The 27,445-nt window shown below is 34.9% G+C and overlaps 1 protein-coding gene across 6 annotated transcripts in view; it reads left to right on the forward strand.

Annotated features, from left to right (window-relative positions):
• Pds5b (PDS5 cohesin associated factor B) overlaps positions 1-27,445 on the forward strand; it is a 263,841-nt gene that overhangs the window by 190,456 nt on the left and 45,940 nt on the right. For all 6 annotated transcript variants that reach the window (XM_004631069.2, XM_023715069.1, XM_023715073.1 and 3 more), the window contains exons 20-21: positions 15,679-15,802; positions 18,730-18,888. In XM_004631069.2, the coding sequence (XP_004631126.1) occupies positions 15,679-15,802; positions 18,730-18,888 (283 nt within the window). The remainder of the gene's footprint in view (positions 1-15,678; positions 15,803-18,729; positions 18,889-27,445) is intronic.

Raw genomic sequence — 27,445 nt, forward strand, 5'->3', positions numbered from 1 at the left:
TTCTGCTCCTGGACTAGCTGGGTGGTTCTATCCTCTACACTCTCTGCAGGGATTGCACCTGCAGGGTTACACCCCAGGCGTGTATGCCAGGCCTGAGCTGTGCCTGGAGGGGGCAAGGTGAAGTAGGGGGAAGAGGAAGCTCTCCCACACACTCCCCGGACCTGGCCTAGGACTGGGTCTGGGGTTCCCGGAACTCAGCAGAAATTCCTACTGGGTGGGCAGGGTTGGGGAGGTGCTGTGGAGTGGTGGGCGGCGCCCCAAGGGAGTGGGAGAGGTTCCGGCCCACCCTGCGCCTGAGCTGGGACTGGTCCCGCAGGCGCAGGGTAGCAGGAAGCTCTCCACACACTCACCGGACCTGGGCTAGGACTGTGTCTGGGGGTTCCCGGAACTCAGCAGAAATTCCTACTTGGCGGGCGGGGTTGGGGAGGTACTGCGGAGTCGTGGGGGGCGGCTCAAGGTGTGGGAGAGGGTCTGGCCCACGCTGTGCCTGGGCTGAGACTGGTCCCGCTGGCGCAGTGTAGCAAGATGCTCTCCACACACTCACCGGACCTGGGCTAGTACTGAGTCTGGGGTTCCCAGAACGGGGCAAAAATTCCTACTCAGAAACAAGTTTTGGAAGACACAAAAGCATATTTTTTCTTTAAAATCAAGGAGAATTAATTGAAACACAACTACTGAAACAGGGTAGTTGAGATACTATGTAAAACCCTAAAGGTTTTCTTATATATATCAACTATGTAGGAAGTAAATATTTTATAATAAATTGATCATGAAATTTAGTGTAATGTATTACTCATTTTCCGGAACCTGAGACAAAATAGCCAACAGGTACAATTTAAAAGAAGAAATCTGTATTTTGACCCACAATTTCAGTGTGTTCAGTCCCACTGAAATTGTGGGTCAAAATGTGGTTGGTAAGCTCCAAGATAGAAAGGGCATGGTGAAGGACCTTATGGAAGAAAGCAGCTCACGGTATGATGGCCAGAAAGCAGAGAGAAGGGAAAGAGGAGCCAGGGACAAGATTATATCCTTCTGGGTGGTATCTTCAGTGTCTTACCTTAAACCAGAACCTGCCTCCCAACAATAGCACATTTGGTTGCTGAATTTACCAATAAAAGAATAATACATTGACCCCTGTAGTACACCTGCAATCCAGTTACCAAACAAATGAGACTTTTGGGGAATGTTTTAAACTGTAACAGTTAACTGATAAATAACTACCTACCTTTTTTTTTTTTTTTTTTTTTCTTGATGCGTAAGTTTATTGGTCTTTATCTGAAAAATCTTCATAGAAATTTGGTTTAACTCTGAGCAGCCCACTCCTGAGCTCTGAGGAAGCTTGCCTTCTTTTGAGCTACCCAATCTTTCTTTTGGGCAAGGGAGATTTTGGGATGGTTCCACCTCTTCTTTTTAACTTTGCTCTTTGGCTTCTTTTCATAGACTGGATTTCCTTGTTTAGCAGCATAAACTTTCTTATACATTGAATGAATGTAGTCTTCTTACCTTGATTTTACATGTATTCAGATGAATTAAAGATAAGTTCTTATTTAAGGTTAAATATATAAAAATGATTACTAAAGGTATTAGTAATGAGTATGTTCCTATAGTGTCTTTGCTTGTGGGAAAAGGGTTACCAGTGCAAAGTGAAATTTTGACAGATTGGTGTTTTTAAAAATTTGTGAAAAATATATAGAGCTACACTGTATGTCAGGCATTCTAGATGCTGAGGATGTTACAGTGAACAGGAATACTAAGTCACTGCCCCTTACAGTCCTATCCTGTTCTGTCCTGTCCTGTCTGATATTTTTGAGAAAGAGTCCTGCTGTACTGTTGTCCAAAATTGGCTTCAACTTGGTATATCATGAAGCTGGCCTAGCATTCCTAATCCTCCTGTCTTAGCCTCCTGGGTGTTGATATTACAGGCATGTGCTACCATACCTGCCTATCTGCCCTTATTTTTTAGTGAGAGAATGGGGAAGAGGACTACTTTTAGATGAAAATCTCATGAAATACAGTTGGAAACAAATTATTCCCTAGAAACTTTTGAATAAGTATGATTTAAAATATGTTAATATGTAATTTATAAAACTTTTAATGGAGGAATTAACAAATACAAGTGTCACATTAAAATATTAGCAAAAGAAATGAATAGGAAATTGATAAAGAGGAAGTTTCAGCGTACCCTTTCCCCCAAAGTCATAAAAATGATCTTTAGGTAATTAAGGAAGTACAAATATAAACAATTTTGGGATATGACCAGTGTTAGCTAGCATTCTAGTGTTGCTCTGTCAATGGCAGTATATACTGATGCGGCCTTTCTGGGTTGGTAAGGTATTAATATGTAGACTTATGTGTGGTCTTGTATACTTTGATTTTTAGGAGCATATCACAGATACCATTAATATGATTGGATTAAGTATTGATATCATGTGGATGAAAGTCCAGTTAGAGAAATAAACCACAATAGATATTTTAAATAGAAATTAGTAACAAATGTTTCATCAGCAAAAATGTTGCATTAATAGTCCAAAGATATGAATTACTTAAAATAGCTACCACTTAGGGTTATTGAGACAACTAGGTCAGAAGTGGTGTTAAATGAGTGGAGCATTCATGTAAGTATTGCCCACTGATTGCCAGAATATTATGTGCCTTGGCTGTTGCTGGGGGTGAATGGAGCTACTGCTCAAAATGCCTAAAGAAGACTTTGCATTTCTTATTGGAGGACACTAACAGGCAGCCAACTCTCAGGTGAGTCTGGGAGATACAGTTTGTGGCTTTATAGCTCCAGAGTCTTAGAGTAGACTGTAAAAGCGTAGGTTAAAAGTTCAAAGATGGTAGATAAATAACTAGTTTAGGGTTGTTTCTAATATTGTTAACTTAAAAATAATGTGAGTACTTATCTGTATGAGACTGGTTAGATTAATTGTGGGGGCTAGGGAGATAGCTCAGTAGAACAAGTGCTTGCCGAACAAGTGCGGGGTCCTGAGTTCAGTCCCTAGTACTGGGGACGGGGGGGGGGGTGGATTTGTGGGATAGCTGTATACTAAAGAGCTTCATGGCTGTTAAAAAGAAAAATGATTAGCAATATTTAACATTGAAAGGTCTACACAGCATTGTCTAGTGAAAAAATATGTTTAAAAGTTGTGCATGGTGTGTCTTCATTTATTTAATAATATATAGTGATATAATATGTTTGGAGAAATTATAGAAAAGTTCATCAAGGTGCTTATTTCAAAGGAGTAGAATTTTCATCTTTTTCCTTTGGTTTTTAATATCTTTTGTTGTTTTTGTTCTAATTTCTATGGGTGTGATTACCATCAGAGAAAAAAATTGAAGGTTTAAAATTTATTTATTGAAGGATTAGGACATTTCAATAGGAAAAGCAGTCAGAGAATGCAGTTTTTTTTTTTTTTTTTTTCACTGACTTCTGAGATCTCTTTAGTACTTTAAAATTAAAATTATAAAAAATTTTTGTTTGCTGTTTCATTAATAGAAATAGAAATAAATAGCTATACAGGACATTGTGTAAGCTTAAAACTTCCCATAATCAACTTTTAAGATGTTCTAACTAAAGTTACATATTATTTATGTGGTCTATAATTTTTTTGATTATTGAGTAAGGAGCTAATGGATGTTTCTATTGTCAAGTCTGGCCCATGATAGGTCATTTGGGAAATTTAGTTTCTAAAGTGGCCACTTTAGAATAGGTTAACATTTTAGTGAGGCTCTTACTTTTTTCCCCCACATTTTGTTGTTCAAAATTTCAGAAATAAAGAACAGTAAGAACATGGTAACCATTTCTTAGATATCCAGCTCTAGCAATGAACTACTTATAACCAATCTTATGTGTACTGTCATCTATTTCATAATTAGAAAGGAAATGCAGATGTTATTTTATTTATGCAGTGTATCACATATGCTCAACACTTATTAATGTTAATAATATCTAGTTGATTTTCTTTAAAAATATGATTTTAAAAGTTTGTTTGATTCCGGATACAAGTAAGGTACATATATTGTTATTGGCTTCTGTGCCTTTTAAATCTCTTACCTCCTGTGAGCTTCTTTTCCAGCTCTTTTCTCCCCACAGTGTGTTTGTTGAAGACACTCGGTTGTTTCTACATTAGAGTTTCCTGTGAACTCAGTGTTTGCTAGTTATATCCCTTTGGCATAATTCAATAAATTTCTTTATTTTCTGAAACTTTTGTGCATGGTGAAAGATATAGATCTATTTTTAATCTTCAATATGCGAAGAACCAGTTTTTCCAGCACTGTTTATTAAAGAGGCTCTTTCTTCCAGTGGATGTGTTTGGCACTTTTGTCAAAGATAAGGTGGTTCAGTATGTCTGGAGTTGTTTCTGCATCTGTTCTATTATCTTTGGGTCTTTTTGTTGTTGTTGCTAGTACCATGCTGTTTTTAATCACAGTAGTTTTGTAATATAATTTCAAATCTGGGATTATGATGCCTCCTGCTTTCCTTGATGCCTTTGTTGCCTCGAATTGCTTTTACTATTCTAGGTCTATCTGGTTCCAAATGAATTTTAGTATTACTTTCTTTAATTCTGTAAAGTATGCTCTTGGAATTGATCAGAAGTACAGTAAATCTGTGTATCAGTTTTGGAAGTGAAAATATATTTTCACTATATTGATTCTCCCTACCTAAGAGCAAAAAATACCTTTCCATTTTTCGTTTCTTTGTGTGTGTCTTTTTGAGACAGGATCTCACTATGCAGCTCAGGCTGGCTTGGAACTCACTTTATAGCTCAGATTGGTCTTGAACTCACAACGATCTTCTTGCTTCAGTCTCCCAAGTTCTGGGGTTACAGGCATGTACCACTGTGCCTGGCTTTGATTTTCTGATATCCTTTTCAGTCTCCTAGATAGTTTTAATGTACAACTATTTTACTTCCTTCATTAGATTGATTCCTAGGTATTTAATTTCTTGGATGCTATTGTGAAAAGTAATGTATCCCTAATTTTTTTCTCAGTGAGTCTGCTACTTATGTACAGGAATGCTATCAATTTTTTTGAGTGTTGACTTGGTATCCAGCTATCATACTGAATTTGGTTATAAAATCTAGAAGCCTCTTTGTCAAATTTTTGGGTTTTCTGTGTAGAGTATTATGTCATCTGTGAATAATTAACTTCTTCTTTTTCCGTTACTCTTCCTTTTATTTCTTTTATCTAATTGCTTTGGCTACAGTTTGCAGAAGTATATTAAATAAAAATGATGACAGTGGGACATCCATGGCCTGTTTCTGATCTTAGAGTGAAAGTGTGATGTTGGTTGTTGGTTTGTCATAGATGGTTTTTATCAGATTGAGATAGGGACCATCTATTCTAATTTTCTGTACAGTTTTATCATAAATAGGTGTAGGACTTTGTCTAACAATTTTTCTGCATCTATTGAGATAATCTTATGGTTTTTGTCTGTGCTTTTGGGCTCTGTTAATATGGTATATTACATGTATTGACTTCCATATATTGAACCATCCCTGTATCCCAGGGGTGAATCCTATTTGCTCATGGTATATAATTGTCTTGATGATTTGCTACATTCCATTTACCAGTATCTTAGTGAGGATTATTGTATCTGTGTTCATTAGTGAGATTGGTCTGTAGTCCTCTTTGTTAATTGGGTCCTTCTCCAGTTTTGATATGAGGATAATGCTTGCTTCCAGGAATGAATTTGGGAGCATTGATTTCTTTCAATTTCATTAAAACATTTGAGAAGTAGTGGTAATTAGGTCTACTCTGAATTTCTTATAGAATTCAGCAGTGAATCCATCAGGACCTGGGCTTTTCTTCATTGGTACGTTTTTAATTATGTCTCCAGTTTTATTGATTGATTTTGGTTTATTTAGAATTTTTACATCTTCATTCAGCTTTGGTAATTGATATATATCTAGGAATCTTGTCTTTTGCATTTTCCATCTGGTCAGAGTACAACTTCACAGAGTAGGTATAATCTAGATTTCTGTAGTATCTCTTGTGATTTCACCTTTTTCATTCCTACTTATGTGCCTAAAATAATATCTATAGTTCCTTTTTTTAGAAAATAAGGCTGTGTTGATTTATTTAATCTTTGAAAAAACTCTTTTTTTCTTTTTTGGGAGGATGTCAGGGTGATCCAACTCAGGACCTTGTGCAGCACCACTGAGCTACATTACCCAGCCCAGAACCAACTCTTCAAATAATCGATTCTTTGCATGGTTTTCATAGTCTCCTTTGCATTAATTTCAGCTCTGATCTTTAAAATTTACTCCCTTATATGAACTTTGGCCTTGACCCGCTCTTCTTTTTTCTAGAAGCCTGAGGTTCAACATTGTTTATTTGACCTCCCTCTTTTTTACTGATATGGCTATTCACTACTATAAATTTTCCTCATAGAACTATTTTCATTGTGTCCCATAAGTTTCAGTATGTTGTATTGGCATTATCATTAAATTGTAGGAACTGTGTACTTTCTTTAATTTTATCTGTGACCTGTTGGTTGTTTAGGAGTGTATTGTTTAATTTCCACGGACTTATGCAATTCTTGTGGTTTATTTGGTCATTGATTGCCAATTTCATTGCACTATGGTCTGATAGTATGCATGGGATAATGTCACTTCCTTTGCCTTTACTTAAGCATGATCTGTGAGATAGTATGTGGTCTATTTTGGAGAACATCCTGTGTGCAGCTCTGAAGAATGTGTATTGTAATATTTTGGGTAGAACACTATAGATATCCACTAAGTCCATTTGTTGAAAAGTTTGGTTCAATTCTAATATTTCATTGTTGTTGTTGTTGGGTGGTTTTTTTTTGGTCTTGTTTATCTGTCTTGTGGCAATGGGGTGCGAGTTCTCTCAGTAAAATTGTATTAGTGCTTATTTTACTTTTCATGTCCATTGGTATTTGTTTTGTGTACTTCGGTGTGCTGGTATTTGTTGCATGTACATTGAAGATTGTTACCTTTTCCTCTGGGATTGTTTGCTTTAAAAGGATGTAGTGACTTTGTTTCTCTGAACTCAGGGAAAAGTTGCTGCTGCCCACTTCCTTCTTTATCTAAGTTTCTTTGCATTCCCCTTAGGCTTTAGTTCTTGCTCTCTAATTGTTTCTGGGTGCAGGGGCCCCATTTCCATCCTTCTCTTCCTCACATTGGTATATTTCATAGTATGTGAACACTATCTTAGAGATTTAGTGGTATTCTCTGATGCTTACCACTCTGCTATATATTCCTGGAAGTCTCTCTTTTTTTCTGGAAATTATGGTTGAATCTAGAGGCTGATTGGATTCCAGCTAAACTTATTTTTAGAGGACTATTTTGTTAGATTGATGTGTTCTCCTGGTTGTTTTTAAAATAATGTTCATAGTTGCTAATTAACTGATAATAACCTGTCATCTGTCTTCACTTACTAGCTTTATAGAATAATTTTTGTTTTTTGCTTCTCAAATGTTACATTTACTTAGAAAAGGCATTGTAAATACTTTTATTTATTATTAATTTTCTGCTGTGTAGATACAAGAAGTTTATAAGGCAGAGCCATCTAACCTGAGTAGAGATTTATCTCTGATCTTTGTGAGGTCATGACAAAAAGGCAGTTATATTTATTACATGATTCGATTAGAGTATTTAATAAGAGAACATGCTAAATACACATGAAATGTGAAGACATGTTGGCATCAAAGTCTGAAATCATTGATCACATAGATGATATACTGAGAAGTTTTCAGCCAACTTTGACATAAACACTTTTAGCACTCTGCAGTGAAGAATGTTCTGTAGTAGTAAAGTATAGCTCACTTGAGATTTTTTTTTGGAGCTGCTAAAATTTTGTAGTACAAAATGAAATACTTTAGTACAAATAATTTTTTGGAAGTTTTTTTTTTTTACAGTACTTGGTTCATGGATAAAACTTAAAACATGGAGATCTGAGCTAACCACAGGTTTGCCTATTTCTCTCAATCTTTAAAATAAATACTTTTAGTAGTGTTCAAAATAAAGAATATGCAATAAAATTATGAAAAAAAATAAAGAATATGTATCCTCCAAAGGATATGTTGAATTAAAAAATGAGTATAAATTTATGAATTCACACCATTTGTGTTTCATTAATCACATTCATTGATGCCTAAATTGTTCTCTTATAACTGTGGTATCCTATGATAGCCCTGAGTCCTTCTGAAGAATCCAGTAATCTTTGTAATTTCTTTGCTATATGATGTGACAAAATGTTTTGTGGCCTTGTTTTATTGCCACAGACCTCTACTTGGCCATTTTTTCAGTCTTAGTTCCTTTTAATGGGAGCAGCATTAAGAAATGAGAGTCCAAGTCTTGTGGGTACTAATGCTAATGTATGTGACATCATTCTAGGACAATTCAGTATTTATAGCCTAAAAGAGATGAATTTTAGGAGGTAAAATGTGTGCTTATACTGATTCCTCTATTTCAGATTCAGGACTTCAGAGGTTTTCACTGTATCTCTTCAGTTTTTTTTTTTTTTTTTCTTTCTTTTTTTCTTTTTTTCCCTCATTAGTTTTAACACTGGTTTCTCTCTTCCCTGTCCTGAGATGAGATAGGGTAACACTGTATCCCATATTATAACAGTCTCAGAATAGCAGTAGCTGCACTATCAATGTGATTCCTAAAAATAGCTGTTTCTTGTTTAGGTAGTTCTACTTGTGTTTAGGGCATATAACATTACAGATCTATGAATTTCTGTGTTTTAAAGTTACATGGACTAATACTTGAGCATTTATGCCTATGTGTGAATATACTTTTGTTCGTTTTTAATTTTAAAGAAGTTAGTCTTCTGAAATTTAATTTTATGAAGTAGTCACACTTCATAAAGTCATAAAAACATCACAAGGTACATAATAGTTTAGGACGTCTGGCTTCTATCAGTATTCAACTCTATTTTTTGTTCTTTATAGTTAAAAATCGTTCTTCCATGCACATGTCTTCCAGTGTATGTTATATGGGTTCTGTTCCCCTTTTGTTAAATAAGTGGTGAAATATACTCCATGTAAATTCTCTGTCCCTTCCCCCATTCATCGTACATACTGGCAACTAGTCTACATTTAAATATAGAGAAACCCCCATTGCTTTTGTGAATGTATCAGAGTTTCAAGCAATTTGTTATTTTTGGATATGTGGGGGTCTTGGTACAGTGAATTGCTCTATGCATGTGTGTTTTGTGCTTTTTCTGGCTTTTTCCTTTCTGAGACAGGCATATTTGTGTAGTCTAACTCTGTCTTGTTCTCAGTCTTGTTTGTGCATGGCCATTTTTTTTTTTTTTTTTTGGTATTAGTTTTGAGCATATCCTTTCCATTAGCATATGTTTGTGGTACATAATTTCATTCATTTGGGGACATGTATACATATACATGTTGTACCCTATTCATTTTCTTCCCTCCCTCCATCTTTTCTTCCAGTTTCTCCATATACCTTTTTTGTCTCCACAGAGTCCATCTTCCTATTTCTTACCATTTCTTATGTTGCTCTTTAGATTTTATTTTTGGGTTTTCATATTAGAAAAACTATGCTATATTTAAAATCAGGTGTATATTTATTTCATTTAGCATTATGATCGCAAGATCCACTTAATTTCCTGCAAATGACTCAAATTTATCCTTCATTATGGCAGGATAGTATTCCATTGTATGTACATATTACAATCCTATTCTGTTGATGACCATGTATGCTGCTCCCATAATTCCATTGTTGTAAATTGTGGAGCTATAAACACGGATGTACATGTATCACTGTAAGATGACTTTCAATTTTTTCTGGAAGATACCTAGAAGAGGTAAAGCTAGGTTGAATGGAGTTTATTTTTAGTTTTTTGAGGAATCTCTGTACTTATTTTCATAGTAGGTGTACTCATTTGTATTCCCAGTGTTTATTTCCTTTTTTCCTCCAAAACCTTCCCAACATTTGTTGTTTTGACTTCCAGTTGTTAATATCAACTGGAAAAATCAGTTCTAAAATTTGTATGGAACCAGAAGAGATTCAAAATAGCTGAAGTAATTCTGAGCAACAAGAGCAGAGCAGAAGGCATCATAGTCCTACACTTAGTTATATACTGTAAAGCATATTTTTTTGAATTTTGCTCTGAACACATTCCCACTGGCTTGAACCACCTGTGATATATGCATGACTCTCTATTGTGTGGCTGATACCATTAGTGATACAAATGCTGTTTTTCTTTTTGTTGTTGCTTTTAAATATGTGTTTAGTATAAGATCTAAGTACATAAATCAGACTCGTAGTGATGATCCTCTTGTGTTCAGCCTCTCAAGAGATGGGATGACAGGCATGCGCCACCATGCCCAGTCTCAGTCGCCATCTCAGTGCACCCCAGGGGTGGGGCGGTACAACAAGCCAAGGATTGATCCCTGGGCCCCGTGTCTGCCTAAGCCAACACTTTAATCTGCCGAGGTATCTGGCCAGTCCTGGTAGTACAAAGGGGTCTATTTACTTTTTTTTTTTTTTTCTATTTCCTTTTACTGTTTTTTTAAATAATAAAATTAATAGAATCTATAAATGGACCAAATCTAGTTGTTTGAATATGAATAGCTACTGCCCATATATAAATTAATATATTTGTATTAAGTAAAATTTCTTACAACCAACAAGTTTATTTGATTAAATTAAAATAAATTTACATTTGTGAATTTCTTTAAAATATTTTATGTGTAAAGGCAGCTGATTAGTGCAAAGTATACAAAACAATGCATTTTGTGGGGGGAGGGGGCACTTCATCCTTTTTTTTTTTGAACCAGGGATTGAACTCAGGCCCTCGCACTTGCCAGGGAAGCGCTTATTTTACTGAGCCATCTTCCTGGCCCACTTCATCCATTTTTTTCAGATTTTTTTTTTTTTTTTAAATTTTGGTACAGGGGACAATCCCCAGGGATTGAACTCAGGCCCTGGGGATTGAACTCAGCATCCTGTGTTTGCCAGGAAAGCGCTTATTCTACTGAGCTATTCCCCGAGCACTCAGATCATTTTTGGTAACAATCTCTGTATCACTTGTGTAGTGACTTATGGCTCTTGTGTATGCTTGTGTTTCTTACTGATCCTATATAAGCTTCTATAAAGTAAATTTTTCCAATAATTTGTATATTCCCTTAAGTTTTCACATCAGCATTTTATAAGTACTCTTGCTGGTATATACAGTATGCATATACAACTGCTGTACCACAAGTTAGCTGCATTACAGGGTTTTATACCATTTTAATGTTTTTTTAAGGAACTGTAATAGGCATTTGGTTTGTTAAATCAACTTCTTTTATTGGATTATTGGAATCAAAGGGGATTTCTTAAAATTATCCTCCTTAGATCTTTTGTTGCTTACTTTGTTTGATTTGGTTTTGTTTAGTTTTTGTTCTGTGTGACAGTCTGTTTCAGTTGAATTATCCAATTACATTTAATGTATAGATATAATTATGTTTAAGTCTACGGTCTGGACACCTTTTTTCATCTTTATTTTTGTATTTCCATTTTTGCTTTCTTTGGGATTATTATAATTCTTTTATTATCTACTATCAACTTACTTATATTCAAATGAAATTATACTACACAGTGTATATTATAACAACTTTGTAGCAGTGTACTCCTACCATTCCCTCCTCTCCAGACTTTTTTGCTTTCCTATACAGTGAGTCCTCCTTATCTATTGGTTCTTCATCTATGGATTCAGAGTTGCACCCAAGTAAACAAGTAGAGACTTTTCTTGTCATTGTATTCTGAATAATACAATACAACAATACTACTTATATTGTAGTATTATAAGAAATCTAGGGATGATTTGAAATATATATTATTGGTCATGGTGGCTTAGTTTTAATTCTAGCACTCAGGGAGCTAGGCAGGAGGATTTCAAATTCAAGGCTAAACTGAGCTTTATATTGCGTTCAGGGCTGGCCTGGACTGTGTAGCATGATTTGGTCTCAAAAAAGAAAAATGAATAAACATATGGGAAATTATATGCAGGTTATATGCAAATAGTATGCCATTTTATAACATCCCTGCATTATAATCTATGGTGAGTTCTAGAACCGATCCATTGCAAATACTGAGGGATGACTATTTGTTTCTATATGTGTTATAAACTCTAAATATATTTTTATTTTATTATTATTATTATTATTATTTTTTTTTTTTGGTACAGGGTCTTACTACACAGTTCAGACTCGTAGTGATACTCTTGTTTTCAGCCTCCCCTGCAACTGGGATTATAGGTGTAGGTGTGTGCCCCCTCGCCCAGACTGCATCATTGGCTCAGCATGCCCTGGGAGTAGGGCCAGCATGACATGTGGTACTGGGGATTGAACCCCAGTCCCTGTGCTTGCCTAAGCAGGCACTTAGTCTGCTAAGCTATCTTTCTGGCCTTCTCTAAGTATATTTTGATGTTTTTGCTTTAGACAGTTTAATGTATCCCAGATTAATAGTCATAGTTTTTATATACACTATAACCATTTCTGTCATTGTTAATGTTTTTGAATATCACTCCATAATTTTGTTACTTGGTGGTGGTTTTCTTCCTGAAGAACTTTTTAATATTTTGTGTAGTTTTTAGAAAAATTTGTGTTATAATTTTCTTTTATTTTGAAGAGTAAAAAACAAAAGAAGAACATAAACAAACGCAGAAACAGTAACATACAACATGTTACAGGTTTTCAAAACAAGAATAGCTGATATGATTGATATATTATCTATTTTATCATCAGATCTGTGGCTCAGATTAACAGATGTAGTTATGCAAGATTGTATGTATGATTGAATATTACCGCATACTTTCAAGAAATTTTTTCTTCTTGTCTTTTTATTACCTTTTTCTAAAAAAATTATTTTGTGTAGTATTCTTCAAGTGAATTGTCTTAGCTTTTCTTCATCTGAAAGATGCTTTATGTTCTTTATTTTTACTTCATTCTTGAAAGATAATTTTCTTACAATAAATTCTAGTTTTGTAGTTCTTTTTTTAATTAGTACCTAAAAGATTCCATTCCATGTCTTTATTATACAATTTCTGGTGGACAGTGTTCTTTCAGTTATTGTATAGCTAGTACTTTTTTCTTAACACTTTACTATTGGTGTTTATTCCAGTGAATCAGCCATAAAATGATTTTCTTTGATTTTTTTGTGTGCTGGAGGTTTACTGAGATTTACTGAAGTTTTCTGTGACTTTGTTTTGGTCAGACTTGGGACAGATTTGGGTTATTTCTTCAAATATTTTTCCCTTATTTTGTAGGGGAGACTCTAATCATAGGTACTATATGTTTAGCTTTTAATATTGTCTTACAGGTCACAGATTCTTCTTATATATTTAATATTGTGGATTAAACCAGGGTCTTAACAGTGAACTATGTCCCTTACACATTTTATTTGAGAAAAGATCTCATTGAGTGTTAAATTGCTCAGACTGGGCTTGAATTTATCATCCTGTGGGCCTTGACTTTTGAGAATGCTGGCTTTACAGGTGTATGTCAGTATGTCAGACTTCTGTTCTTATTTATATTTTTCACTGTCTTTTCTTTCTCATTTAGTATTTATTTATTTATTTATTTATTTATTTATTTATTGCTGTACTGGGGATTGAACTCAGGAACTTGTGCTTCTTAGGCAAGCGCTTATTCTACTGAGCTCTTGCCCCAGCCCTTCTCATTTAACTTTGATTGTTTTTGCTGCTGCATCTTCAAGCTCACTGAGTTTTTTCTGTGCAGTATATATTCTATTTTTAGTTTCATCCATATATTTTTTGTTCACATTTTTTCATATTGATTCTATGTGGGTCTCTTAATTTATTCCTTTCCCCATGTTCATGTTTTTCTCTTTTCTTGAGGGTCGGAACACACACACACACACACACACACACACACACACATACACACACACACATTTTAATAATGTTGTAAAGCCTTTGCCAGTTTGTTTCTGTTTCTTTTTTCTCCTGTTCATATATAATGAAGGTCTTCTCTGACTGGTGAAAACCTGGATTATTGTCTGCAGTGTGTGTGCTGAATTTTCTGTCCTAAGTATATTTCAGTAACCTTTTCTTACTCTTAGGTAATATTTTTCTAATGCACAGAATAGATCATTTTTCCAGCCAAAAGCTCTCATTATCTTTCTTTCTTTGAGTCTCCCTGATCTTTGATAGTCTGCCCTACAAATCAGAGCTCCCTTGCCTTCCTAAACTCCTATCTTTGTCTCCCTTGGTTCAAGCTGTTAGGATTACTGCACTGTAGCTTGGAAACTGCATGTCTCACGTAGGGGCAGATATAAGACTCTTCTAGCATGCTTCTTTTATGTACCAGAATACTGCCTGTTACAGTATCTGACCTTTTTGCTTTTTTATGCTTTTTAATTTTCAGAAATTATCAGTATACATTTATAGTACTAATTGTTTTCTAATGATGAAGCTAAACATGTTTTATGCATAATTTCAAGATAACATATACATCATCATTTGAAGAACTTCATATTGCACCTGCTTAGGCAGATGCAGCGGTGGGGAGTTCGATCCCCAGGCCTGCGGTGCCGGCCCTGCCCCTGCCCCTGCCCCTGCCCCTGCCCCTGGGGCACCCTGAGACGACAATTGAGACTAGGCATGGAGGCACACTCCTGTAATCCCAGCACTTGGGAGGCTGTAAAAAGGATCACCGCGAGTCCAATCTATGCAGTGAGACCCTGTATACCCTGTCCTAAATTAAAAAAATAAAAAAAGCTTCATACTGTTTTAAGTTCAGTCCATTTTTTCTGTAATATTATTTGTGTTTTCTGTGTCATTTTTTGGGGAGAAGGGAGTTGTATGTTAGGGTTAATAACAATATATTGTAAAATTGGTCATGGTATAAATTATTTTACTTCTAAATTCTTAGTACTGAAGCTATAGGTTGGTATTGGGCAATGAGGAAGATTACTTTTGCTGTGACATGTTTCAGTAATAGTTGAGCCAAGAGCTCCTGGTTTATTCAGTGTTCATTTTAAGGTTTTGAGTGGTAGAATGATACAATGCGCGGTCATTCTTCCAGGTAGCCACAGGATTCATTTTTACCTCCCTCAGAACTCTGCTCAAGCATTCTTTTGTCTGAGGGGGAGGGCTTCTGTTTAAAACTAGTATTCTTATACTTCCTTCCTGTTCTTTATTCCTTTCCTTTTTCTCTATAGTGGTTATTACAATATGATATAGTAAGTATTTTTACTAATTTATGTTACTTATCTGGCCTTGAAATGCAGGCAGCATGAAGGATTTGGGAGCATTAATAGCACATAAAATTGCTTACTAAGTATTGGTTTGTAAGGTTATCTTTTATATAGGGAAAGGACTATAGTCCTTTTGACCTGGGACTTAGTAAAAGATGAGTTGGAAGAGGCAGAGGCTTCACAGTTGTCCTTGTGTAGAAGCATAGCTGTATTAAAAGTGAATATAAAAGAACCATTAGGAGGGGTAGATCACCAGCCTTGTGACTGTTAAATAAAAAGTAAAAACATTAAAATACTTATGTATTTAAATTATATGCATAACACAAATATTTATTAACTAAAATCATAGACAATGAAGAACAAGTTTGAGTAGATCTTGGTGAGTTTTTATGGTCTCAAAAACATAAAAAATAAACATTAAAACATGTAGAAGAAATCATGTTAATTTTTTGGTTTATTGATTTCTTTTTATTTTTCTTTTTAGAGCCTTGCTCCCTGTTTTACATCACAAATCTAAAAAAGGACCACCTCGTCAAGCCAAATATGCCATTCATTGTATTCATGCAATATTTTCTAGCAAAGAGACCCAGTTTGCACAGATATTTGAGGTAATGAGAATTTTTAAAATTTCTTAGGCATCATTAAAAACATAGGTTGATGATTTTATAAAATATTCATGTTTGGTGATACATCATTTTATATATTTGCAGAATTTGAATCAGTAAAATCAACACTGGCAAGTAGTTAAAACATGAAAATATCTGTTAAATGTTTAATGCTAATTCAAATTCAGAAATCAAATATGGCATCCTTTTTGACATTGTTTCATATATTTGTTTGGAGACTTTAATTGAAAGGTAATTTCATACAAAATAATAGTTACTGTTAGTTGGTAACATTATTCTGTCAATTTACAGGTTCAAAAACTTGAATTTTGCTTGAGATAGTACTGAGATGTATGGTTTTGTAAATCAGTACTATTTGGTAATGTAAAGTAAATTCATACATTTGTGACTGACCCAATTATATGCTGGACATAATATTGTCTTTTCACTGTGTATTTCATATTTTCTCTTGACTTTGGATAACTTCTATCCAAACATTGCAGTTCTATTATAGCCTATATAATAAAGGGTTACCTCTAGCCTTGTTTTGTGTGTGTGTGTGCCAATAAAAGCTAGGCAGAAAATCTATAAAATCCTAATTTAAAATTTTAGTTCAGAAGCAAGCTTTAAATGGAGACTTTGGAAATCATGCTGAAGTTAATCACTGTACTTTGTCTCATACTTTGATTTAGAATCTTTTACAGTAATTTAGTCATTTTTATGTGTTTTGGTGAAGACCTCAAGGAAAAGTAGCTTTCATCTTACAAGCAGCATCTTTACTGTAGATGTGAATAATTTAATTTTTATGCATTCACAGAGAAGTATTATCTATTGTTCTTGTGCATATATGAAATGGTTTCTATTTTTCTTGATTAATCAGTTTTTTTTAGGTTTTGATGATGATTAGAATAATACTAATATAACTTGCATTTGTAAGGTGCTTTGATTTTTCATTTTGATGTTTTATCTGTTAACTTTATTTTGCCTTCACAGAAATCCCAACTGTGTTCCTGATCCTGTAACATACTGTAGTGTGTTGGTTTTTTTGATAAAAGGTTTTCTAGAGATCTCTAGCCTTTTTTCAGGTTGCTATTATTCCAGAACCTAGCCGTTAACTTTTTTTTTTTTTTTTCCCGGTACCAGGGACTGAACTCGGGACCTTGTGTGTGCTTGGCTAGTCAGGTGTTTATGCCACTAAGCTATCTTCCTGGCCCTATGGCCATTAATTTTGGTTTTTTGGAGTTCATTTTCATAAATTATTGTGAAAAGTTACCAAATTTTTTACAATAAACTAATTTAAAAATTATGCCTTTTTTTTTTTTTTTAAGGGGGGCTAGGGTCTCAGTATGTGGCCTAGGATGACCTTGAAGAAGATCTCAAGTTCAGTTGGTTCAGCCTCCAAAGTATTGTGATGATAGGCAGCACCTGGCTGCATTCATATTTTTGTTTATAATATTAAGGGCAAACTGGGACTTAGGCATGCAGTGAAATTATTGAAGGAGGTCATTAAGGGTAGCAAGAAGTAAATTAAATATGATTTTGAGATGAAACCTTATGTCACTATATTGTTATTTTGATAAAGAACATTTTAGCATTACTTTTCCAGCATAGAATTATTGGTGTTTAGTGGTCAATAATAGAACACCATTTAAATATAGCATTAAAATTTTTGGTAGAGAAGAATTTGTACTATTAGTGTTTGGACAGGATATCATGTCTCTATCTTGCACTATGAATGACCACTACAAAGACAATAATATGCAGTTACTAATTATTGAAACTCTCCTACTAATTGGTTTTGAAACTGTCTCATTGCTATTTGTTTCTCAATAAAATTAATAAAAAAGATAATATCTTCCCTTGCTTTAAATTTAAAAAAATGCATGTATTAAAAAGTTCTCCTGCTCCTCCATCTATAGTCACTTAGTCGTTAGAAGTCACCGCATGTAACTTTCCCAAAACAGCTGTTGCTATCAGTTAGCAATGTATTTCCCAGAGATTTTATTCAAATAAGGGAAAGATGGGCAAACACAAGCATACATACAATTTCTTTAAGCATACATATAATTTTGTCTCCCCTTGTTTTTCTTGTGCATATGGTAGCATATTTTAGTCACTTTTCTAATTTTTTTAAATTTAACACATTTTTAATATTGTATCTGAGCATGCAATAAACTGCTTTTATCATGGTAAAATGCATATTAATGGTTTTTTTATTGTAATGACAAAAATCATTATTTGTTATGATTCTTAGCATTTGATGTATAAGAAAAACATCCAAGATTCAGCTTATTAGACGTAGTAAAAGCTTATTTTTTGCTACTGAGTATTTGATTGGCCAGTTAACCAGTCATTTAGGGACACAGACTCTTTTTGGCTAGTACCTTTTCTTTTAAGTCTTACTGGATCCTTGCCATTAAGCTAGCTAGTGAAAAAACAGGGAGCCTATGTAGAAAGCATGCTGGTTGTGCCTGTATCAATGAAAGTGAGTGAGTGGTTGGGGGAGGGACTTGTCACTTTCACTATCATCACAGGGACAGAGCTAACTCACAGATCCTCATTAACTGAATACATACAGCAGGCTGCAGGTTGGAATCATCTTCATGCCCAGGTTGTGGGAGTGAGGTGGCTATTATTGAACCCTAGCAGTCTTTGACACATTCTTACAAATGACTCCAAATATATGTTGCATCATCAGATTCCCCATGTTGAAATATGCCTTTACTTCTAGCATGTGATGTGGTCAAGACTGAAAATGTTTAAATTTAATATCTTCTTGACATAGATAATGTAAAAATGTCTAAATGTAGCCTTAAGTAGCACTAGGTATATTTGTATTGACACTTCTGTAATTTTTGTATTCGAAGTTGAAGTACATTAACTTTGTTTTGTACAAAGTTGATTCTTTATTTTCTTCCCCTCATTTTCAGCCTCTGCATAAAAGCCTAGATCCAAGCAACCTGGAACATCTTATAACACCGTTGGTTACTATTGGTCATATTGCTCTTCTTGCACCTGATCAGTTTGCTGCTCCTTTGAAGTCTTTGGTAGCTACTTTCATTGTGAAAGATCTTCTCATGAATGATCGGGTAACTTATGTTTCTTAAGATTTGGGTTCTTCAAAATGTTTTCTAAAATTTTATACAAGGAAGAGGAAAGTGAAATAATATTAATAACAGGTCAATTTAACTATCTTTAATTTGGGTATCCAATTTTTAAAATAGGCTACATCTCTATTACAAGCAAAATGATCCTGAAACATATCTTTAGTTGAGTATAGGTGTATGACTTTGAATGTATCTCTTGATATAAAATATTACCTGATAGTATTTCAGCTACAAGGAACTTACAAGGTAGTTAACTTTTCACAAAATATGTATTTTTTAAATGTAAAGGTTAATTGTGTGACTATGTTTTTTTTTTTACATACAATAAAAAATAAAAAGAGCTGTGGGAGAAAATAATGGGAAACAGAAAAGAATGTTTTAATCTTCATTTCTGTACATTTCGGCCAGGGTGTGTTTGACCCCTTTATAGTCATGTGGAATTTTTTGCATGTTGAAGGGAGGGGTGTTACTAGTGTACATGTGCCTGTTCAGGCCGAGAAACACTACATATATTTTTGTGTCTGTCCTCACCATCATTAGTACTAGGATCTATGGAGAATTAAAAGACCTATGAGATAAAATTTAAAAATTTAGGATTATAAAATATTATTTTTGTTTTTTGAGACAGGGTCTTGCTAAGTACTGCAGGCTGGCTTTAAGTTCACTTATGTAGTCCAGGCTGGCCTCAAGAACTCAGTAGTGATCTTCCTGCCTCAGTCTCTTGAGTGTTGGGATTGCAGGTATGCACCACAGGAGAAATTTTATCTCATAGGTCTTTTAATTTTCCAGAGAACCTAGTGGCTCAAAAATACCTAGGCCTGTGCATCATATTCATCATTATTTTTCATCCTTTAAATATATTTTAATACTTTGATTTATTTTTATTACTTTGGTTTTTTAAATAGGATCTCACTGTATAGTACAGGCTGGCCTTGAACTCACTATGTAGCCCAAGCTGGCCTTAAAATTGAAGATTGTCGTGCTTCAGCCTCCTGAGTGCTGGTATGGCAGATGTCTGCTATAATGCCTGCTGATACTTTAATATCAATTTGTAAACTAAAAGGTTTTGGGAAAACTGCATGATGAGTTTAGCTAGAGTTAGTTAGCCATAGTGATGCATACTTATAGTCTTAGCAATTTGTAAAGCTGTGGCAGGAGAATTGTGATTTGGAGCCCCACCTGAACATATGCCAATCTTTTTTTTTTTTTTTTTTTTTTTTTTTTTGCGGAACTGGGGATTGAACTCAGACCCTTGTGCTTGCCAGGGTAGTGCTTATTCTGCTGAGCCATCTCTCCGGCCCCCATGCCAATCTATTATACTATAGCCATAGTGTGCTTTTGAGCACTCTTTATTTTTTTATTTTTTAATATTTATTTATTTGGTACAGGGTTTTGCTCTGCGACTCGGACTCATAGTGTTCCTCCTGTCTTGGCCTCCCCAGTGGTGGGATTTACAGGCGCGTGGGGTTGGCAGGGTGCTCCCTGGGTTCCAGGGCCTGCATGGTATAAGATACCAGGAATTGAACTGTGGACTTTGTTTGCTTGGCAGGTGCTTAGACTGCCGAGCTATCTACCCAGCCCTGAGCACTCTTTTCTTGTGTGTAGTGGTGTTTTGTGAAATGCCTGTTTAAAATTTTCCCACATTTTTCTATTAAACTGCAACTCCCTATCTTACTGAAAAGATTTCTTTATGTATTCTTTTGGTCATACACGTTGCAGATTTTTTTTCTATTTTGTAATTTGGCCTTTTTGTATTCTGTGTTTTGATGAAAAGTATGTAATATTAATATAGCCTAATTTGTCCCTTTATTACTAACACATTGTTTTAGTCTTAACTACCTCAAGGTTGTGAAATATCGTATATATTACTTTCAAACTTGCACTGATACAGTTGCCACTAAACATATGTGTAAGTTTAAATGCAATATATTAAAATGTAGCTCTTTATTCACATTATTTCAATACTCTGCATCTAACTCGTGGCTGGAGTGTTGACAGCTGTACTTTAGTTCAGTTACATATTTTCAATTATATTTTATATTATTTTCCCATTTAGTGACCTGTTAGTTTTATAGTTTGCTATTATTTTACTGGTTGTATTTTAGAGTACATCATGCTTATTATTTTACTCATTAAAGGGCAGTGTTATTCAGTCTGCTTTAAAATTCTGTTATAGCAAAGAACTTTAGAATACTTCAGTTCCATTATTCTCTGATGCTTTTTTCTTTCCACAGTGCTATTGCTCTGATTGTTTTGTACAGCTGATGTTGATTTAGATTTTTCAATGTATTTTTGTCTTTCCTTTTCCATTCTTTTTGATGTAATTATCTTTATACCCAAAACACTACTTTAATATTTAATGTGGATTGCTGCTAATGAATTTTTTTTTTTTTTTTGCCTGAAACTTTCTTTTGCTCTCATTTTTTTTAAAGGATGTTTTTCCACCTATAATATTCATATAACAGAACTAAACAAAAAAAAGGGTATACAGATGAATGTCCATTTTGTATCTGTGTATTCAGAATGGTTAGGATAGATATATAGTTACATTCTCTTAATGAATAGAGGGATTTATTCTAATAGAGTTTGTAAATAGGATATCATATCTGCATCGTGTACAGCAATTAACCACTAGGAAGAATGTGTGCAATTTGTTAATTATTGAAACTGTCCTACCAATTTGGTTTGAAACTGTCTCATCACTATTTGTTTATCAATAAAATTATGGAAAAAAATAAAGGCTGTTTTTCTCTGGGTTTAGGATTCTAGAGTGTTATATTTATCCTGTCAAAAAATTAGAAAATTACAAGTACTATTTTATTTTATGCATCTTTATTTTCTCTTCAAAGTTTATTGCCAGTCTTATTCTTGTCTTTTCTATGAATTTTTTTTTTTATTTTTTATGTATTTGGTACAGCGTCTCACTGTGTAGCTTGAACTCATAATGATCCTCCTGTTGTCAGCCTCCCTGGTGTTGGGATTACAGGCATGCACCACCATGCCCGTACTGTGGCTGGCTCAGTACTGGCATCCAGGGGCGGGGCCAGTGCTGCAAGGGGTACTAGGGATTGAACCCTGGTCCCTGCACTTTTAGTCCATGGAGCTATCTTGCTGGCCTCTGCTATGAATGCTTTTATTTTACTTTTTGTATTTTAGTACAGGGTCTACAAGGTCTCACTATGTAGATCTGCCTCCTACTGATTCTCTTGTGTTCAGCCTCCCAAGAGCTGGGATTACAGGCATGCACCATCACACCCAGTCTCAGTTGCTGTCTCAGAGCACCCTGGGGCCCCGGTTGGCATGGAATGCCGGGGATTGAACCCTGGCTGCTGCATCTTCCTAAGCAGGCGCTTTAATCTGCTGAGCTATTTGACTGTCCTTATGAATGTTTTTAATCTTTTCCATGTCCCGTTTTTCTGTTATTTACCTGGCTTTTTTTCCATATTTCTCTTAGGACTTGTAGCTCTTGTATTTATGACTTGTGTATTGTAAATTTTGAGTTATTTTTAGTTACTATATCTTCAAATACTATTTTTGTTTCATATTCTTTTTCTTGTCTTACAGCATTTCTTAGCAGTCTTTGTTTTCTGTCCAACATTTTTTGCATGCTTCCTCATGCTTTAGTTTTTTTTTTCTTATCTAATTTTTGTTTGCAATAATTCTTTAGTTTTGTTTAATCTTATGTTAAGTTCATGCATTTTCTTAGTTATACTTAAGATATTTTGATCTTATAATTTTTAAACATAGCTTTTATTTCTCTACCAGAATTCATCATTTAATTCTTGAACATCATAATTTTGTGGTAGTCATATATGTTAAGCTCCTTTTTTGGACCTTTGTTGACACCTATCCCACCCCTCCTTCCAGATTTTCCTCTACATTTTTGGTCAGATCTTGTTTTGCATACCTTATTTTTGATTGAAAGGCAGACTGTTTGAATAAAAAGCCATAGCAATAATTTGAGGATCTAGATGAGTTTATGTTCTTCGAGGATTTTCTTTTCTTCTAACTAGCCATAAAGCTGTTGTCAGATAACCATTGTCCAGTTACAAAGCTGGCTGTTCTTTTTTGCAGCAGTGGAGATTAAACTTATGGTCTCACATATGCTAGGCAAGTGATAGACCATTGAACTACATCCTCATCATGATCTTTTCATTTTTGACAAGCTCATTCTTCTTCTAGAAGAACACCCAGAAGTCTAGGGTGTTTAATGAGGACTCTACTCCTGTTGCGTGTTAAGAATTCCAGATTTTAAGGGCATCTCATACTGCACTGGCCCTGCCCCCAGGCACACTGAGCCTGTGGTGGAGTCAGGGCATGGTGATGCTCACCTGTAATCTCAGCACCAGGGAGGCAAAAATCAGGAGGATCACTACAAGTCTGAGCTGGGTAGTGAGACCCTGCACAAAAACAAACAAACAAACAAACAAAACCCCCTGAAAATAGAAGAATTCCAGATTCAGATTTTGTCCTCCAGCTTTGTGAGAGTGATGAAAACTTTGTTTAGCTTGTCACCCTTTCCTTTGATTTTAGGGTCTAGTAGTCACCTGTGGGAGGAAAATTAATCTTGAATTAATCTCAAATCTCTTAATTTCTGGACTGAGGAGATAGCTTGGTGGTCTAGCCTCTGCGTGGCAAGTGCAAAGATCCAGATTAAAGACTTGGATTCAATCCCTGGTACCCCATGCTGTGCCAGCCCCAGAACCCAAACTGGGCATGGTGGTGCATGTCTATTATCCCAGTGCTAGGGAGGCTAAGACAGGAGAATCGCTATGTACCTGAATGGCATAGAGAGATGCTGTACCAAATTTAATATAAATAAATCTCATAATTTCTCTATTGTTTTGAAATTTTACACTGTACAGTTCTACATTGTGTAGTAACTCTTTGTTCCCTTCAACTGATTTGTTGTTGTTGTTTGGTTTTTGGTATTGGAATTGAAGCCCGGATCTTTATTTATTTTGAGACAGGGTCTCAGCTACAAATCTAAGATGAAGATATCAGCAGAGTTGGTCATTTCTAAAACCTCTCTCCTTGACTTGTAGGTGGCTGTAGTCCTCCAGTATTGCCAAATGATCTTCTCTTTGTGTGTGTGTGTGTGTGTGTGTGTGTGTGTGTTTCTGTCCACTTGAACTCAAGGCTTTGCAGTGAGCTACATTGCCAGTTCCTAAATATTTATTTTATTATATTATTTGTTTGTATGTTGTGTGTGTGAGGATTGTATGGTCTTGAATACCTTGCTTTGATCATTTCACATTTGTTTTTAAGAATAATCCTTGTTAATCTGGCTGTAGTTCCTTTATTATTCTACTTATTATTGTGTTATGAGAAATATCTATTCTAATGGATTTTGGGATAGTTCCATTTCCTTTCGCTTTGAACTACACTGCTATGAACATTATTATAGAGGGTTTTCTGATACATTTGAACAATTTTTCTACATTATATTCTTACCAATGAAATTAATGAACCACAGTGTATGTATGTATTTCTGTTTTAATGCCAAATTTCTTTTTAAAATGGCTGTTGGTACTTATTTTCTTACTAGCAGCATGTAACATTCATTGTTAGATTTACAAATTTTTCCTGCCTACTAGATTTAGTCTTATAATCTTAATTTGCATTTCCCTGTTTACTAGTTATAGTCATGTTGCCTACTTCCTGAAATTCCTTTCAGTGCCTTTTGCTCCTTTGCTTCTGGGATGTTTGTTTTGTTTCTATACGTTATCTTTGCAAATATTAATCTTTTTTATTTTTAAAATGTATTTAGTGCAGGATCTATAGGGTCTCACTGTGTAGACTTGTTTGTAGTGATCCCCATGCTTTCAGTCTCTCAAGTGCTGGGATTATATGTGTGTGCCACCACACTCAGTCTCAGTCACCATCTCAGTGTGCCCTGGGGGCGGAGCCAGGATGGCAGGCTTCTGGTCAAACCCCAGTCCCTGCACCTGCCAAAGCAGACGCTTTAATCCGCTGAGCTATCTAGCGGGTCCAAATATTAATCTTTTATTTGGTGCAGGTTGTATTTTCTTCATGAAGTGTATACAATCCCATTGCTGTGTATCTTTTCACTCTTTTATTGTGTCCTTTCAACAAGTTATTAATTTTAATGCAATTATATGTATGAGCTTGTATCTTCCTTTCTTTAGTCATTAGTGCTTTTCACATCTTATTTAAGAAGTCATTCCCTCTTCTATGTCATAGAAATGGTTTCCTCTATATTCTAAAAGGTTCAAGGTTTTCTTTTTGCCCAATGAAAAAATTTAACTCACCTGGAGGTGATTCATTTTTTTATGTTCTGTGACATAGAATTACATTTTTTTCAAATTAAAGTATAACATTCAATTTATTATTTCTTTCTCGAGAGTTTTCTTCAGTCCATTAAGACTCAGCTTCCCTTATATGGGCTTTGGTGGAGGTTGTGGGGAGGCTCTGCTAGACCACCAGCAGGTCTGAATTGGGGTGGAGGAGTTCGGTTCTTGCGGGCCTCACAAGATCGATTTCTGACCACTCTGCTGTGAATGGCACAACTCACAGTAATGCAGCTTCACATACAACTTGGGAAGCACGTAACAGTTGAAGACACTCACTTCAGAAACGTCCCTGACAGTGGCGGCCTCCACTATGTTCTAAATGACAAACTTCTTAACGGCCTTATCCTTGGGTATTCACCGGGTGCAGTTTGTGCAGGGAGTAGGTTGCATATGACTGTGGCCCTTTTTGGCGCAACTGTTGTTCCTTCTTTTTTCGTCATCTTGGAAAGGAGGACCCAAAAGAGTGAAATACATTGTTTTAATTGCCAATTATGATTACTACGTTTCTCATCACAATTTATTGAATAATGTTACCTGTTCTTTTCCATTGCTCTGTTTAGTCATCCACAAACAGTTTTCATTAAGTCTCTAAAGTTTTCTCTATAACAATTTAGAATTTTTTTTCCTTTTATTTTTGAGATAGGGTCTCCCTATGAACTTCAGGCTGGTCTTAAACTCACTATGTAGCTCAGGCTATCCTCACATTTACAGTGATCCTCCTGCCTCTGGAATTACAGGCATGAGTCACCACATCAGACTGAAGATTTAAAAACATTTTTTAAAATGTATTTTGGTATAGGGTCTCAGTATGCAGCTGGGACTCATAATGATCCTCCTGTTGTCAGCCTCCTGTGCTTTAAAGATTTCTGTAACACAATTTATGCTAGGTACTAAGTAATTTTATTTTTTAATTTTATATAGTTGGTACAGGATCTCTTTGCAGCTTGGACTCATAGTGATCCTCCTGTTTCAGCCTCTATCTTGTTGGGTGGCTCAGCGTGCTTGGCATAGCATGTGTTACCTGGGATCGAACCCGGGTCCTTGTGCTTATCTAGGCAGGCTGTTAGACTGCTGAGCTATCTTTGTGGCCCCCTAAGTAATGTTTTAAATTATGTTTATAGGTAGCTTGGGAGATTTTTTTCTTTTTGGTGGGCTCAGCCCACCCTGAGGGTGGACCAGGCGTGACATGTTAAAATCTTTGTTTTGTTTTATTTAGTATGTTAACTGTACAAATGTTTATGAAATTTTTACTTTATTGCTATTAAATATACTTTATTGGTGATATTAGATGGAAAAAGTATACATTAGTATCCTCTTCATATTGCCCACTTTAATCCGTATCTTATTTAATGATTTTCATCTTGACTGGTATATTTTCCCATCCTATAGTTTGTTTTTTATGTATATTTTTTAAAAAGCAGGCAACTGTTAACATAATTTTACACAGAATATTTAAATCTAAACCATACATAATATTTTAGCATGACAATCATGACATTTTTTGACATATTTAAATTTCCAGTTTGACATAGTATAGCCCTTTTAATCATTCATCTCTCATTCCTGTAGTTTTTAGGTTTTCTGTGTCGCTGATTTTTGTAATGTCTGTTATAAATTTATTATTTTTAGACTTACAGTTTATGTTGATCTTTTAGTAACATTTAAATTTTTCTTTGTAATAATTTACACTGATTGGATTCATTGCATTAAATATTTTAGTTTATTGTTATCTCATTATTCTTTTAAAGTGACTGTAATTTAGAAACTTTTAGTCTTGAATTCTGAAATTGATTTTTTTTTTTTTTTTTTTTTTTGGGAGGAACCAGGGATTGAATTCAGGCCCTTGTGTTTGCCAGGCAAGCACTTATTCTACTGAGCCATCTCCCTGACCCCTGAAATTGATCTTTGAGTACTAGAATTCAGTATTTTAAGTTACTTGCTGCAGAAAAAAAATTTGACATATATCTTACAGCTGAGAAATCTGATGATTTAATTCTTATTCTTTTGTGGTAGCGTCTTCCCATTGAAGCTTTGGGATCTTAATATCATTTAGAAAGTTCATTAGGCAATGTCTCATATGTGTTTTTTTTTCCTCGTTATTTATATTTCATACTTTGACATACCTTAACCAAAGAAGTGAGTTGTAAACTATAAATCTTCAGCTTTGTGTTTGGGAATTTTTTTTTTTTTTTTTTTTCTCTTCCAGGATGTTAGGGTTACTTGTA

The sequence above is a fragment of the Octodon degus genome, unplaced genomic scaffold, assembly GCF_000260255.1.
Source record: "Octodon degus isolate 3935 unplaced genomic scaffold, OctDeg1.0 scaffold00038, whole genome shotgun sequence".
Taxonomy (NCBI): domain Eukaryota; kingdom Metazoa; phylum Chordata; class Mammalia; order Rodentia; family Octodontidae; genus Octodon; species Octodon degus.